General features: G+C 36.8%; 1 protein-coding gene across 1 annotated transcript in view; it reads right to left on the bottom strand.

The window, feature by feature from the left end:
• The window catches only part of Kmt2c (lysine methyltransferase 2C), a 193,961-nt gene that overhangs the window by 88,070 nt on the left and 87,410 nt on the right, over window positions 1-18,481 (bottom strand). The window contains 5 exon segments of the mRNA XM_027428523.1: window positions 319-1,025; window positions 2,437-2,514; window positions 3,462-3,566; window positions 4,690-4,841; window positions 5,595-5,764. Coding sequence (XP_027284324.1) covers window positions 319-1,025; window positions 2,437-2,514; window positions 3,462-3,566; window positions 4,690-4,841; window positions 5,595-5,764 — 1,212 coding nt within the window.

Raw genomic sequence — 18,481 nt, 5'->3', positions numbered from 1 at the left:
GAAAATAATCACCACTACTACGGATTTATAATTTTGCACTGTGTTCTTAGAGCTCTAGGATTATTTTGGAACTAAAAACAACGTAAATGTGTCTTATTAGAAACTATAAACAAATAGATCGCATTTTTATATCCCAAATTTTAATAAATTACATTCTCAGTTAATAACATTTTTTAAATAATGCACTCCTCCCGAAATAAAATCAAAAACATCGGAACTGAGTTCTGTGGATGGAAAAGCTGCCTTCTAAGCCAAAGCTAGATGTAACTTTCACATTTGAAATGACAGCTGCAATATCTTTAAACAGTATCATCCTACCTGTTTAGACCGGGGTCTTCCGGGCGAAAATTTTCTTTTGGTAATAGCTGGTTTACCCATGCCAATTTTTGGAGTGACTGAGATGTATGTTGTTGGCATGATGTTTCCAGCAGCAGAGTTGAGAGTTGAAGGGTAACCATGCAGCATGTCGCATGAAGGCAAGTCTAAACAAAGTGTTGAGGAGGAAGACATATCTGCCTTGTTCAGGTCAGATGCTGAAGAGAATGGTGGCTCCCCCTCAGCTCTTAACTTTACAGATTTGTCTCCTTGGCATGAACTATCTTTGACACAACTGTCAACAGCAAGAGTCATTTCAAAATCCACACACCCAGTGGGGAGTTCAGAGTTTTCCTTCTGCTCCACTTCTTCTTGCTCTCTTTCTATCACCACAGGTTCATTACACGATAAGGATCGTTCACTTGGTGGGGACAGTAAGGCTTCTGGTGCAGCAGACTCAGCAGCTGACTGTGGATGACTCGGCTCTTCTTTAGACACCAGCTCCAGTTCCTCTGACAACTGCAGTTCTTCTTGCGGCACAATTGTCTGATGTGGAAGGACTTGAATGTTTTCTGTCACTTCCATTCCGGCTTCATTTTCATCTTCCTCACAAACATTCATGCCTTTACAAAGAATTTCCATTTTTTCACTATCAATTTCATGATAGACCTCATTTGCCAATTCAGGATTCATTTTATTGTCAGATGATTCTACAAAATTTAGAATATGGGTAACGTTAATTCACATGCAAATTGCAAAACCTCTAACCATAAACAGAATTATCTGGCTAAGCTACAACTCTGAAAGTACTCAAGAAGGGAAATTATTTAAGTAATTAAAGCCAAAATTCCCAAATGGTTTATAGGTTAAAATCAATCACAGCCTTCTGAAAACATCTCAGTAAGATCCCTAGAGTTAAAAGTAATTTCCATTTAAAAATAAATCAAAAACAAGAGACTCAAATACTGATATATTTCTTTTTGTTGTTGTTGTTGTTGTTGTTGTTGTTTCTTGTTTTTTTTTTTTAAGACAGGGTTTCTCTGTGGCTTTGGAGGCTGTCCTGGAACTAGCTCTTGTAGACCAAGCTGATCTGGAACTCACAGAGATCCGCCTGCCTCTGCCTCCCGAGTGCAGGGATTAAAGGCGTGCGCCACCACCGCCTGGCTAAAATACTGATATATTTCTATTATGCACATATGACACATTTGCACCCTAACACATTTGCAATTTAAGCATTTACAGACTGAAACTGTATATGTCAAGTAAAACTCATTTTAAAGCTAATTTTAAAGTGAAAAGCCAGACTTGTAAATGGGAGACTAATCTAGAACATAAAGATACAATGTAGACACAGCTGTGATACAGCTTCTGATGGGTTTTCTTTGATTATTACCTATATATGTTAACCTATCCAGCATATATACAGGATTTGATCCTTGTTTATCCTTATTGTCTCAACTTTAGACACTAATCTTTACTAGTCTATTAATAAGTCAGATGTTGAAATATGTATGACTAGTAATCTTTAAATCAGAGTACTAATTTATTAAAAATTGAACTAAGCTGGGCATGGTGTCACATGCCTTTAATCTCAGCACTTGGGAGAATAAAGCAGACAGATCTATATAGTGAGCTTTAGGCCAGTTAAGGCTAAATATACATAGTGAGACCCAGTCTCAAAACACAAGCAAACAGACAAAAGTTAGCCTGACTTTACTTAAGAGAGTTAAATAAAAGTCTCAATTAGCATTAAGCCCGAATGGCTCTATAAAGTAGGACTGCTGAAAATGAGACATTTATTCAAAATGCCATTGAGGTTCTATCAATGAAGGCAGTAAATGCTTCATTTATCATTTTAATGATTAATTAATTAATTTAGTGATTAAAATGAATGTACCGTCTGATGCCAAAATGAACCTCACTTTTCATTCCTACTGTAGTGAAAGACTACATGTAAGGATAAAAGAAAAACATCAAATAATGTGTTATTACTAAACATGTAAAACAACGAAAAACCCTTCATACACAACCTAGCTATTGTCCTTCCAGTTGAAGAAAAAAAATTATTAGGCTATTGTCTTCTAATACAATTAAATTAGACAATCTGAATGTATAACATACCAGAAGTGAGGAGACCACCTGACTCAAGGCTTTCTGATGGATTACTTTTCTGTGGTTCTTCAGTGTACACTTGAACTGCTACAAATAACAAATTATAGAATTTTTAAGCAAAGAGTCAACATTTCTCTCATACTGATAAAGTTTTACTATAAAATGCCAAAACACACACAAAACATGCTGCTATTACATTAGTCATTGATACACCGATACAATTAAAAATTTATTTATATACTACAGGTCTGCTATAACTTATTTCCTCCAGTTACATCTGTATAAAGTATAACCTTTAATGAGTTGTTAAATGTGGACATTTAGAACCGAATGTGTCCATTCAAAGTACATGATTTAACATAAAGCATCTATATTAAAAACTCTCAGAAAAGCCCATAATTCAATAAGCAACTTTCCCAAAATGAAATTTTACTAATTATAGAAATTCAGTAAAGCTGTAAAAACTTAGTTGAAACATTAAAATACTCTCAATAGCACTACAGAAATAACTTCACATAATAAATTTTTCATTATCTCTGCAAGAAACACCTCATAATCTACCACACCTTTAGTTTCACAATCATAAAAACACATTGGATTGTTTTTTGTTTTTGTTTTTGTTTTTTTTTTTTAAGAAAATCACTTGGTCCCTAAACAAAGTACATATTAAGGAGTAGATTATAGCTAAACTATATAGTCAAGCCAAAGGCAATTTTTCTAAAAGGCTCTTGTCTACGACTGAGCCACATTTCCAAGCCTTAAAAGGTTCCTCTCACCAGCCTGTGGTGATGCGCACCTTTAATCCCAGGCAGAGGTGGATCCGAGTTTTGAGGCCAGCCTGATCTACAGAGCAATTTCCAGGACAGCCAGGGCTATACAAAGAAAAACTAGGGGTGGGGGTAAAATATGAGAAGAAAAAAACAAGGATTTTCTCTCAACAATTTCCAGTGGGCCATATATTAGCTCATATTCATTCACATTTTAGAGGATATTTGCATATTGCCTATTTTCTTCAAAAGTACAAACAGACTTACTATCAGAAACAATTCCAGTTGTGGGCTGGTGATCACTGACATCTTTATTAGCTGTTGGATCCAAAAATAGCACTTCATCTTCAATTTCCATTCCACTGGAATAATCTTAATAGAAAATGATTAATTCTTTACCTCAGATTAAGTTTTTCTTTTTATTATCCAAGCCAAGAACTATATCATTACTTTAATAAGCATAAATTATCAATAGCAATGTCACAGTTTTTCTTCAGGTTTTATTTTGTTTACAATTAAAAACACAGACAATATTGCATTACAAGGTTGATTGTGTGTATATTTAAAACAAGCTTTACAGGCTGAGGGGATAGGTCAAAGATAAAGGTAAACAAGGCCCTAGGTTCGGTATCAAGCACCAATAAATCAAAAAAACAGTCAACAGAATTTTTATATGCATATATAGATGGCCATGCTATATATGATGACAATACTACTGTATACTAATAATTATTACTTTTCTAATTAAGTCTTTAATAGATGATAAAACAGGACTTCCATAAAAACTTCTAGCATGATGACTGAAAAGCAATGTCGGAGGAAGGTCTATTTTCTTTGCACTTTTTAGAATATAGCTATTGTGTTTACAACAAAAATAAACTCAAACACTGACTACCAGCCGGGCGTAGGTGGCACATGCCTTTAATCCCAGCACTTGGGAGGGATAGGCAGGCAGATGAGTTCAAGGCCAGCCTCCAAAGCTACACAGAGAAACCCTGTCTCAAAAAAACAAACAAACAAACAGAAAAAAAACAAAAAACAAAAACAAACAAACAAACAAAAAACACTGCCTACCAAAAAAATATAGGCCACAATTAAGGAACTGTTGGTTTAAAGAACACAGCACACGTCTGCATGCTAGATCTGGAAATACAAATGAGAAAGCAGTTGGGCTTGATTCAGAAGACCAAGGTAACAAACATACAAAAGCTCAGAAACTGAAAGCCAAGTGCGGTAGTACACACTTACAATCCAAGCACTTGGAAGACTAACACAGGAGGTTAATGAGTTCATGGTAAACCTGGACTACATAGTAAGACTGTCTCAAATACAAAAAGACACAAAGGAGGACAGGAGAGAGGAAGGAGAGGCTTTGGAAACTGAAAATACAATGGGGGTTGATACAAAGACTTCCTTTATTACTAATGAAGTAATATGTTGGTTACTAATCAACATGTTGCTTTTTTAAAAAGTGCACACATGCACACACACTTACCTGTAGGTAATTCAGGCATCTCTAGTTCATTTCCTGGATGTAAGGAATCTATCTCAGCTCCTAGGTGTTTACAATACATGCAGATATAGTCTTCTTTGATCTGAGAATCCAATTCATGATCTGTTGGTTTGTCACATTCTAAGTGAACCCATCTGCAGTAAAAATTATATTTAAGTGAAAGCCTCTAATTTAAAGCTAAATTAGTATCTGAGGAAAGGGAAGCCAATTTCTGAGATGGGGGAGAGGTTGAGAGGGGAAGGGGGAAGGAGGGAGAGGGAGAGGGGGAAGGGGAGAGGGGAGAGGGGAGGGGAGGGAGGGAGAGGGGAGAAAGGGGGGAAGAAGGGGGAGGAGGAGGAGGAGGGAACAGAGGGGGAGGAATGGAAGAAAAAGTAAAAGAAGAGAATGGTTATGACAAGGTTAAAAATGAAAAAAAGCGGCTATGGGGCTGGAAACTACAAAAGGTTTTCAAAAAGATGATACTTAAGGAAATCATTACAATGACATTCACCTATTTTTCCTTCCTTATCTTTAAATTACCTTCTCTTAAATTTTCTCTCAATGCTCATTTCTGATCATGCCTGTTCTTATATTTGCCTATTTGCTTCTTTATGTCTTTCAAATTCATAAAAAAGAAATCTGGGCCTGGTGGTACAAAACTTTAATCCCAGCAGTTGGGAGGCAGAGGCAGGCAGATCTCTGTGATTTTGAGGCCAACCTCGTCTACACAGCAAGATCTAGGCCAGCCAAGTCCACATAGTGAATCAATGTTTCCAAAAAACCAAAAGCATAAACAATCAATTCTATTCATAAGAGCACTCAGTAGAAAAGGGGCTGAAAGAGTGCAAATGATCACAAGAACCAATGAATTCACAAAACAGCTAAATAGCACAGGTAATTCTTCTTACCTCTTACACATATTACAGTGGAGCATGTCTTTCTGAAATTCTGGATTGTAGCACTTTCCACAAAAAGGACATAAATTATCCTGCTGCTGATAACAAGTGTCACATATCAGACAGTTGTGATGCCACTGAGCACTAGACCGTGTACCACACTCAATACATATTCTGCAATTCTAGAATAAGAAAAATAGAAAAAAAAGTTTATTATACAGCAAGTGGTAGTGGCACATGCCTTTAATCTCAGCAATTGGGAAGCATAGGCAGTCAGATTTTTCTGAGTTCGAGGTTACCCTGGTGTACCGAGTAAGCTCCAGGAAAATCAGGACTTTTATACAGAGAAAACCTTTATCAAAAAACAAAAACACAACCAAAAACCTCCAACAACAACAAAGTTATTGTACTTTCAGTTCTATTGTAAATCTTTTGGAAATGAAAACATTTGTGGATTATTTATTTATTCATAAAAACTGTACTAAAACAAAGGGGAGGTTTTAAACAGAGATTGAAGATAATCAGGAAAGCAAACATGAAAGAAAGAAACCAAAAACATAGCAAGCCAAGTTTCAAAGATGAAATATAATCTACAACTAGGAAGTGGATCTACCAGAGTATACATACTCTTAAAAAAAATTCTTCCTCTCCCAGCAGTTATCGATTGCCAATAGATCCTCAGCTAGGGTGGGACTTCATCATACCCAAGTCTTCTCTACATGTTGGGCTTTTTGTCTGGCTTGATGTTGTGCAAGTCTTGTGCATGCTCTCACAATTAATGTGAGATCAGACATACACCTACTCTGTTTATATATAACAGTTACTTTGTAGTTGCCTGCTGCCTCTGGCTCTTATAATCTTTCTGCCCCTTCTCCCAGGCTTGGGTGAAGAGGGTGCGATAAACATAAAGCGCATTTGGAGAAAGCTTAGACTATGAAGAAAAAAAACAAACAAAACAAAACTATGCCACACAGTGAAGGAACTATACCACACTCTTGGCTCATAGAACATAGCATATTTCTGCATGCTAGGCCTGGAATACAAGTGGGAAAGCAGCTGGGCATGAGTCAGATGACCAAAGTAACAAATACAACTAAAGCTGAGAAACTGAAAGCCAAGAGTGGTAGCTCCATATGGAGCTGACTACACACCAGTGAAGACCATACATCTAGGGACTTATCAACAGCAAGCACTATAGATTCCATTGGCTTTAAAAGAAGAGCACACAAAGTTGGTGTAGGGAAGTGGAGTGGTCTGGAAGGAGTTGCAGAAGTGAAGTAAATATGATTGAAATACATTTTATGACACTTTCAAAGCATTTTCTTTAACAACAGTGGGAGAAAAGAAACAAGAAGCCACTTCTGTAAAACATAGCTCCTGGTCCCAACATTGTACAAAGTAAAATGATGATGTTATATTATTCCGTTTACTCCTTGGTAGCTTAGGAACTAAACCAGTCAGGACTACACAGTGATACTGTCTTTTGCATTGCCAAAAGAACAAGTCAAAAGACAAAGGGACAAATTAAGAAAAGCATCTACAACAAACAATGTGTGATAATAGCCTGTGTGTCTTTAATTTATTAAGACTATTGAAAACACCAAACTGTTTACTAACAGACTACATAGAGAGGCAAAAACTGACACTTAAAGATAAATAAATGATCATCTTCCTTCATTCTAAGAGAGTTGAAGAAAGAAGTATACTGAGATATCATCTTTCAACCATGTGAGGCAAACACTCAATATTTGTAAAAGATACTCCTGCTACAAATGAAACAGCAGCAACTCTCTGTGTTTGGCACTGCAAAATGCGCAAGACAAAACTAAACACACAATACAATCCAGAGGCAATAATTTTATTCCTAAGAATTTGTGTGACAATTTCACATAACAATTCTAACACATACACATGCACAAAGTTATACACTGGAAACCACTTGAGTAACACAATATTCAATAACCACATTGGACAAATAAACTATAACATAGAAACACAACATACTGTGAAAATGCTGAATTTATATAATTTATAATTTCTGTTAAAAAATACTTTTATGAACTGATGCTAAGAATTTCCAATTTATTTTACATATGCAAAAGATTATATAATGTGTTTTAGTGTAATGGGAAAATAAAAAACCACAAACGAACAGGAAACAATGAATTTAGCTACTTACAAAAGATTAGGAGAACCAGGGTACAAGTTCTAAGAAGAAAGTAATGACAATTGTCTCAACACACACTTGGTAAAAGTTTTGACTATTGTTTTGTTTTGTTTTGTTTCGAGACAGGGTTACTCTATGTAGCTTTGGAGCCTATCCTGGCACTCGCTCTGGAGACCAGGCTGGCCTCGAACTCACAGGGATCCACCTGCCTCTGCCTACCGAGTGTTGTGATTAAAGGCGTACGCCAACAACGCCCGGCTTTGTTAGGGTTTCTATGCTATGAAGTGACAAGATGAGCATGGCAACTCTTATAAAGGAAAACATTTGCGGGGGGGGGGTTATTTTTTTAATATGAGAGAAAAGAAGGAAATGAAACCAAAACAAACTCAATTTTAATTGAGTAAATGAATGAAAGCATCTATGATCTTGATCAAGTTCAGTATTCCCCATTACATATATGTATAGGTATATGCATACTTGTGATCATATACACAGAGAGACACAGAATTACATATATGTATAGGTATATGCATACTTGTGATCATATACACACAGAGACACAGAATTACATATATGTATAGGTATATGCATACTTGTGATCATATACACACAGAGACACAGACAGACAGACAGACAGACAGACAGACAGACAGACAGACAGACAGACACACTCCTTCCTAACTTGAAGAAGCTCAAAGGTTTAGAAAGCAAACACTTTCAGGAAAAACAACTAGCATGCATTGCCCCAGGTAAGCTGCTTATTGAAGTCAAATAATTCCAGGTCTGGGGCAGGAGAGATGTTGAGACTACTTTTTAGGACATGTTAAAAATATTTGATGAGGTCTTCAAACACGAGGGCCTGGCACAGAGACAAGGCAGACAGTGTGAAGAATGAATCCATGGGAGGTTGTGAATTGTCATCAAAAACAGTAACTCATGAATTAATCTCTGTTTTCATGGGGTGTGTTCGTGTGTACCAGGGTTAATGTGTCAAGGTTGGAAGACAACCTGCAGGATTCATGTCACTACTAATTTAAACAGTTTGGCAGCAAACTCATCTACCCTCTGAGAAAACGAGCCAGCCTCATAAAGCAATAATTTTAATATGTGGAAGAGATGGTGCTGGTGAGCAGAGCTGGTCAATGAATGTGAGAGTGCTACAGCTAAAGTAAGACTGTTGCCAACAGGTCAAAATGCCGCCAGACATTGGCTTCCAAAACCTAGAAATAAACTTTGAGGAGGAGCTGGATATTCATCCCTTACCTACTGTTGGGTTATTAGATAGAAAGGGTGGACAAATAATCTGGCAACATCTTAACCAGGCAAATCCTATGGGGACGGATGCATTTATGCATCCTGCTGTGTATACAGACACTTTGAGGACCCTAAATTATTCCAGCAATCTAACCATGAGGAATAACAAGGACAAAATGAAGATAGTTCTGATGGTGATAAAAATAAGTAGGACCATGTTAAAAGATTGAAGGATTAAAAACAAACAATTAAGCAAAATATCTAACATTAAACTAGACTTGGAACCTACTTGGGAAGAAAGGATACTATATGCAACATTAAATCAAGTAGAAAAAGTAAAATAGAGGGTAAAAGAGATGAAATACTATACTGACATAAGTTTCTGGAGTCACAGTGATACTGTGTTTTTATGGAAAAAAATCTCATTGGGCAGACAACATTCCCAGCAATAATATTCTTGTGGTGTTATATACGGAAATACCCAAAGCTAAATAGGGCATTGTGTAGGTAACATAACTGTCATAGAGTGGAGCAGGCAGGATGCAGCTCTGCTGCAGAAGTCAATCAAATCATGAAGGAAATTTATAGAATGATGTAAACAGACAACCAGAGAGAGCACATGACATTTTTTTGCCCCCAAAATGCTAACAACAGCTGTATCCAGATTAAGTGGTCTGCATGTTATTTGTCTCAAATTTTTCATTTAAATAAAATTCCAAGTAACGTTTTAAAACATTTAAATGTGTAATGTACAAGCACAGAAATTTTTCATTTAAATAAAATTCCAAGTAACGTTTTAAAACATTTAAATGTGTAATGTACAAGCACAGAAATTCTTATATAAAAAAAATGAGGAGAGAGCCAGATGGTGGTTGTGCACGCCTTTAATCCCAGCACTTGGGAGACAGAGGCAGGCTGATCTTTAAATTCAAGGCCAGCTTGGTCTACAAAAGGAGTTCCAGGAATCCAGGGTTACAAAGAAATCTTGTCTTAAAAAAAGAAAAGAAAAGAGAAGAGAAAAGAGAAGAGAGGGAGGTAAAAAGAAAAGAAAGGGAGGGAGGGAGGGAGGAGGGAGGGAGGGAGGGAGGGAAAATTCACCTGAGTAATAGCAAACAGCAAAGACTAGAGGATTGCCTTGCTCTGTACTAGTAGGAAGCACCTCTTGTAGACTATAACCCCATAAAGGGAACACCTCCTTGCCTCAGTGAGGCCATACACAATGAGACTTCTAATGTTATTTATATACATGAACAGATTATAACTAAAGACTACAGAGAAAGTAAAAAAAAATTAGTATCAGAAATTGTTCATCTTTGAAATGGCTCAAAGGATAAGCCTTCCAACTGAAATCTCTGTGGTAGCAATAAAAGTGTGCATTGCAGTGGCAGAGTGCTTATCTGGTGTGCAGGTCCCCAGATTCAATTCCCCAAGATGAGAAAAATACCATGGCAGCTAAGTTGGTACTGGTTTTATGCTGAGTGTCAAGCATGGACTCTTTAAAAACCAGTATCCCTATGAGGTAACTCAACATTATAAAGACAGAGTTAAGGAAGTCAAATCACTTGCCTTCAAAGAATAGAAGTTTGAAAAATTATTATCCACTGTTACACTCAGCAGTACCATATATAATTGTCATGCTGGAGGAGAATGGCAGAATGATAGGGATCAAATTAAGGAGAACAAGTCAAAAGAATACCTTGAGAAAGATACAACATTCCACAGAAAATTACTAAGATAATGAAAACAACAACAAAGAAGATAATGATTTGATAGCAAGAAAAAAATTATCTAGCTATTACTAAATCTAAAGTGAAAACAAAGAACTAAATACTGTAAGACACAGGTAACTATTTGAAAATAAAGCAACCAAAACATCTCTCTAGTTCTGTAAATGAACTACAATTTCAGTGACCAAATGTTTTAGTTATAACTAATCAGTACAGAATCACTATCAGATCCTAGAAACAAATCTTAAGAATTATCAAAAATAAAGATCTCAAAGCTGTCAAGCAGGAAAAAAAAAAATGAAACTATAAAGTAAAAATATAAATAAGCCGGGCGTTGGTGGCGCACGCGTTTAAACCCACCACTGGGAGACAAAGGTAGGCGAATCTCTGTGAGCTTGAGGCCAGCCTGGTCTCCAGATAGAAAAATAAAAAACAAAACAAACAAAAAACAAAAACAACAACAATATATATAAATATGGAACAGCCTCCCGGAAGCTTTGAAAAGAAGTCAGTTAAAGTTGGCTAAGGAACAAATCTGACAAAACACATCTAAGTGGTAATCCTTGCTTTCACAAAGGATAAACTTTGTATGTTTGTTTCAACTATTAACAATACCAGCTATTATTTAATGAACAAAAGCAGAGTATCTCAAGTAAAACTAAAAGATTGCAAAGATACAAAAGTAAATCTAAACTCCAGGTGAGGGTTGGGAAGGTGAACAGAGAGCTACACTATGGAATAGATTCTCCCTTCCCACTCCATGGTGGTTCCAGGTGTTGAGCATAGGTCACCATCACTTCAAGGGCCTTTACACACTGATCCAACTCATAAGCCTCAAAAAAAAAAAAAAAAAAACTGTTTCTAGAATATACAATGTTTCAGAAATTTTTTAATTAAAAAAAAAGAGGTAAAAACTCAAAAACAAAACAAAAAAATGAAAGTGGAATTAATTTGAGATTAACAGAAAAGATACAAATTTCTTTCTTTTTCCTAACATATAGCCCAGGCTGGCCTTGAACTGGTAATTCTATTGCCTCATGCTAAGCAGGACATGTATTTTGGCAATGAATTCATTACAACCAACTTAAACAGTTAACTACTAAATCATTTAAAATTCACACTTGGAAAGGCACAGAGGCTACTTACTCTTGTTACCCAAAACCAATCAGGGTGGGGAACAATTGCACAGGCTAGAGTACTTTTGCACTAATACAACAGTGGCCCAACCTGTTTGCTAAGTCAAAGCCAAACATATGTTTAGTTAAGGGAGGTAAACACTAGAAGTGATTAATTTTATTAATTTTTTAATCAGCTAGTCAAAAATGAATTAAAAGGGTTTTATCTATCAAGAAAGCTAATAAACACAAACACAGTTACAAAATTCACCATTACAAGTGTGGAAGCATTTGCTTAAAAACCTATACCACTCCACAGGCCTCCAATTCCTGCACTCAGGAGGCTGTGGTCACCTACAGATTTACCACCAGCCAGAACTACAAGGTGAGTGCCTGTCCCCAAAACAAAACAAATAACAAATAAAAAATAAAAAACACTACATCAGTTAAATTCTGAGTACAATTAAAGTGTAAACACATTTCAGTACGTTAGGTCAGGTTTACTTACAAATAGGATTGGGTGCAACCAAAGTTATAATTAAAGGAAATTAATATTGTTAATTTAAATATTGTTTCCTTCATAAAGGAAAGAAAAAGAATTATGAATTTACCTTAGTGTTTCAGAAATCTGTAAGGAAAGCAGCAGAAATCTGTAGAGGCATGTAGCAAGGACCAAAGTATACACAAGCCAAGCAGTGTAGTTTTGTCCTTCAATGGATCAACAAGAGAACATGGAACGGCCTCTCATCTGGGCACGAAAGAAACTGCAGCTCCTAGAGCAGCCAGGTCTTCAGCCCACAGGCTCCACCTTCCAGGTAGCCACACCTGAGCAGAGTTACTTAAAGCATCTTCTCCAGGTGCTGAGCCCTACTGCTCACACTCCCCTCTCACATCTTCTCCTCATTGCAGCTACTGCCTACTACGGCTCACTGGGGCCTGCTCCAGAATGCTAGACAGAATGCCGTCTCCAAGGCCAGGTTCTACACCAGGCATGAGGCCTGAGCATCTTTCTCATCAGCACCCAGTCTTCTTGTCTTAAAAAGTGTGAAAAGCACTAAAGTAGTTCGTTGCATCTCTTCCTCAGACCATCACTCCCTCTCCAGCTCTGATGACAACCTCAAGGGAGGGTTCCACACATCCGATAGCCCAGCACCCCACAACTCCAAGTCAAAGTGCTGCCTTCACAGACTCACTCCATGCCTCCAAACACAGGAAGAATGCCAAACATACAACACACTGGAGATAAAACTGCCGGAGATAAACCAAAAGCTCTTTCGTTAGTGGACCAATGAGACAAGAACATGAGGCTGCAGGAAAACAGCTCTATAAAAAAAAAAAAAAAAAAAAAAAAAAAAAAAAAAAAAAAAAAAAAAAAAAACTACTGGAGCTTTTTCATAGAAATATTAAGGCTAGGCATCCTGTGATTCTTGAACTGGACGCTGAGGCAGCAGAAACACTAAGCCAATTTGAGCTACAAAAGGAAGACCCTGAAAAAAGAAAAGGAGGAAAAAAGGGGGAAATCATAGGGGGGGTATGATAATCAAAAGTGAAAATAAAATTTAATGACTAATGTCAGGGATGCCACAAGACAGACCACTGTCACTACATTCACACTAATCCTGGGTACTGAGAAGCATGTAAGAACAAAGGAAGGTTTTTTGGCTTTTTTAATTGTGGCAAAAAGAGCAGATGTCTGGACAGCACAAGAATGTGCACCAAGGCAGTCAGTTTTGTAATTCTCATAGCACACTCCTGTCTTGTACATATCTACTTACAGCAGGTAAACTGCCAACAACAGCACATCAATAAACTTCATTGCAGAGCTATGGAAATAAGGGATTGACAGACCATTTGTTACAGATTCCGTTATCTCGTGGGATTGAATCTGTAAACCAAAGCTTTACAGAGTTGTAACATAAATTTAAGTCTAGAAGCTCATTTTAAACTTGGTTTATGGCCTGCTCTCGATTTGTTACTGTGTCCAGGATAGTAATGAACATAAACTCTGGTGCTTGAAATGAACTGATGCAGTATATACAAACAAATGGCCCCTGAATAGAGCTAACTGCAAGGAACCAAATGTCCTGCCTCTCCATCACTGACATCTGCATCTCCAGAAGACCTCCGTCTATTTCAGAGACAAAGAGATCAAACTCAATCAAAAATGTTTGGTGCATGTCACCTATTTGTTTCTGGGAACAGCATTAACACTGAAAGGGTACCCTGACTTTTTACCGATAATCTACAGTAAAGAAGTGCTCAATCTTTTAATTATTGTCCTCCCATGGTAGAAACACGTGTTGTGCTTGGGAAATCAACAGAGCTTGGCACAAATTTCAAGGTGGTGTGTGCCGTGGGTTTTTTAAAACAGAAATCACATGTGAAGAATTGGGAAGAAGCCGGGCGTTGGTGGCGCGCGCCTTTAATCCCAGCACTCGGGAGGCAGAGGCAGGCAGATCTCTGTGAGTTCGAGGCCAGCCTGGTCTCCAGAGCGAGTTCCAGGACAGCCTCCAAAACTACACAGAGAAACCCTGTCTCGAAAAAACAAAACAAAACAAACAAAAAAAAAAAAACAAAAAAGGAATTAGAAAGAAAGTAAACCTCTCAATTTTACAGTGACTGCCATTGGGTTAAAGAAAATACAAATTTAAACTATGTAAATATGATTTATATTGTGTTTCTGGTAGACAGCACTGGTCTAAATTATAAATCAAAATAAATACTCATAGCAAAAAAAAAAGGTCTAGTATTAAAAGTCTACATGCTGGCCTTTTGCAGTGTGATTAAACTAAAATAATAAACAAAAGGCTTATATTATCAATACTCTTTTTATACGAAAACCTTGTGTCAAATTATTTAAAGTCTAAAACCGTATCTGAGGATACACCTTCGCATGAAACCCAATCTGGGCAAGTTATCTACAAAGGAAAGTCATCTGTTAAATTAATACTTTTACTCAATTATATTTACTTTATAAATTCCATTTATTTATTTTTTTAAATTAAGATTAAAATAGCTGCCAGGTGCTGGTACATGCTTTTAATTCCAGTACTCAGGAGGCAGAGGCAGGTGGTTCTTTGTGAGTTCTTTGAGGCCAGCCTGGTCTACAGAAGGAGTTCAGGACAGCAAGGACTGTTACACAGAGAAACCTTGTTTGTTATACAGAAAAAAATAAAAATAAAAGGAGTATTGACTAAGTAGATAGAGCTGTCAGTCATATTTATAGACAGCAATGAAAAAAGGCTTAGTATATTCCTGAGGGGTAACCCAATCACAAAAAGACAAACATGATATGTACTCACTCATATATGGACCTGCTTTATGATACATAGTAGTGACCATGCTTTATCAGAGCTGTTTTTAATGATGTTGCTCAGAATGGTTTCCTCCCAGATGATGACTGAGAAACTAATTTAAAAAAAAAAAAAATGGTGCCAAGTAGGACAAGAGTAACAGAACTGTGCTGTTTTCTGGGATTCTGTTTTTTTTTACTTTTTTGTTGTTGTTGTCGTTTGTTTGTTAGTTTGTTTTTGTTTTTTTAATGTAGTGTGCTAGATGTCTCTACAATTTTGTTCAAAGGACTGCAGAACCTGGAAAGGCTGTTGCTGCTATTGATGTATAACATATTGCATGCAGATAGATAGATAGATAGATAGATAGATAGATAGATAGATAGATAGAGAAACTCAAATATGTGATGAATCCAAGGTGTTTTAGTGAGTGATCTCCTGTGCATGCAAATTTGATTTCATCTTTAGTAAGTAATAAAGCTATATGCTTGCCAAAAAAAAATAAGTGACACACTGGAAGACAAATGTCACACAATTTCAATTTTATGTGTAACCTAGAAATGATGAACTTATGGGAACAGAGAGCAGAATTGTGGCTATTAGGCTTCAATGTGGGTCTTTTAACAATGGGGAAACGATTGGTTTAAGGATATAAAACTGCAGTTGGACAAGAGGCATGGACTCTGTGAAGTCTTGAGGTCTACTGAGAGCATGATAAATATGGTTGATAACAATATGCTATATTTTAAAAGTTGTGAGATAGTATACTTTAAGTGTTCTCAAAACAAAATGATGAATATGTGTGATATAACATGTTAATTGGTTTAATTTAGCCATGCCATTGTGAACATACTGTATTCTGTATCATAATTGTGCGTGACTTTATTTATAAACTAAATAAATGAATGGGAAAAAAACAACAACAAACAAACAAAAAAAAAAACAAATTCCTGAGAAAGCTTAAAGTGACCATCATTATTGGCAAAACAATAACCAAATACACAGTCATGAATTTGTGTCCTTAGGAAAAGAGACAAGGAGAGCAAGTCCTATGCCGCCACCTTCAACACAAAACATGTGGTTCTCTCAGAAAAAGAACGGTCATTCTATCATCAATAATGTGGTTACCCAAAAATACACCATCAACATGCACAAGCCCATCTACAGAGTGGATTCAAACAACTACACCTGGGAATTTGTCTGAATGAGACGGAAACTCCAGATATAAGTGTTGACAACAGGTTCAACAAAACTATCTGAGCAAAAGGAATAAGAAACATTCCATACTGTATCCATGTGCATTTTCCAGAAAATTTATTGAGATGAGGATTCAAGAATCAAGATATTACCATGTTAAAAGTCAACAAGGATGAAAACTGTCAAATAAAGTCATAAAACTGAAAATTCGGGTTCTAATTGCTTATATTTTATGATTTTTTTTATCTGAGAGTTACTGTATATAAGCAATTAGAACAATACAAAAATATTCAGACTTGATCTAAATCCCAAACTAAGAGAATCTGTTCTAATGACTGTTTTTTTGGAACTGAACAGGATGCAGGAGGCTGTGATTTCCAGGACAGCTTATGCATAACAAGATTCTATCTCAGAGACAGAGAGAGACACAAAGAATCTAAAACACAAATATCAGAGTCAATGATCACTTAAACTACCACGAGACAGTTAAGAACCTCAAAACTTCATGATTCAAAGTACTTACCACAAGTGTACAGGCAAACACAAAATAGCAGGTGAATGTACAACTACTTCAGTTGTAGAAACCTAAGGTAGGTGGTAATCAACCTAAATACAATATATTTTATCTCTGAACTTGTAAAATTGTAAAATGTTTTCAGTTTCCTCATATAAGAATTCTCCTACTGAAAGAGAATACTGAAAAGCAATATAAAACTAAGTTCTTTCATGAAGCATCATACATACCATATTTTAAAGTGCCCCAGTTTATAAATGACCCAAATGTTTGCCAACAGGTGATTCAGTAAAAACAAAAAAGGGGAACTAATAGAGTATCTGTGTCTCTGTCTAAAAACAACTACATTGAGTCAAAAATACTGCCCCTACCAAAGAATATAAACTACTTAAAGGCATTCCTACAAACTTCTAAAGCATGAAGAGTAATCAATAAAGAGAAAAGCACAGTGGCATTGGGGAAACCAGGGAAGGGTGCCAGGAATTTTTTTTTCCAGGTTTAAAAAGGGGATGGTGATTATAATGAAAACGGTAGAATGCATGTGTCAAATTAAAGACTTTACAAATAAGTAGTTCCAAGGAGCATCAGCAAAGGAAGGTTCAAGCTTCAGGCCCTGAGCAGTGTCAAGGGAGCTATGAGCCAAGACCTGGGAGCAGTGTCAGAGGCCTCAGGCCCAGTGATCGGAACGTGAAAGAACAGCAGCAGGTTCCAGCAGTGGCTTCCAGAAACTACTGCAAGCAGTTCCTCTGGGAAAGAGCGCCTGTTTCCCAGCAAGCAACCACTGCCATTCCTCGGTTGGAGATAGATACTAGACTCCCAGAACCACCTACAATTACAATGGGAAAAGCTTCCACAGGAGGTTTAGCCCCACCTGCACCTCAAGGAGCAACCACCTGAGCACTGGGCCCACTACCGCCAGGAGGAGCATTAACAGGAAGCTCTGCTCTGCTCTGCTTATGCCCAAAGGAGCCACAGCCCCCAACTATACCAATTGGAGAAAGAGAGACCCTGAAGCACAAGATCCCCCTATACTGATTAGAGGAAGAGATGGGTAGTCAACAAGGTAAGAACACTCAACAATATAAGGAGTAACTAGTGATGCTATAACAGCAAGACCTGAACATCCCAACACAAATGAAGTAGAAGAAAATGACCTAAAAAATAACTTTATGAGGATGATTGAGGCCCTTAAAGAGGAAATGAAAAATTCCCTTAAAGAGATGGAGGAAAAGACAAACAAAAATTAGAGGGTATCAACAAACCCCTTAAAGAAAAAAAGAAAGAAAAGAAAAAGCAATCAAACAGGTGAAGGAAACGATTCAAGACATAAAATCTGAAATAGAAGCAATAAAGAAACACAAACCGAGGAAATTCTGCAAATGGAAAATCTGGGTAAACGATGAGGAACCACAAATACAAGCAGATATACAAGCAATACACAACAGAATATAAAAAAGGGAAGACAGAATTTCAAGCATTGAGGATACAAAAGAGGAAATAGATTAATTGGTCAAAGAAAATTTTAAACCCAACAAATCTTTAACACAAAACAATGCAGGAAATCTGGGACAACATGAAAAGACCAACCCTAAGGATAATAGGGATAGAAGAAGGAGAAGTAGTACAACCCAAAGG

This window comes from Cricetulus griseus, chromosome 8, assembly GCF_003668045.3.
Source record: "Cricetulus griseus strain 17A/GY chromosome 8, alternate assembly CriGri-PICRH-1.0, whole genome shotgun sequence".
NCBI lineage: Eukaryota > Metazoa > Chordata > Mammalia > Rodentia > Cricetidae > Cricetulus > Cricetulus griseus.
Note: the sequence above shows the minus strand (reverse complement) of the source record. Positions and strands in the feature narration are given on the sequence as shown.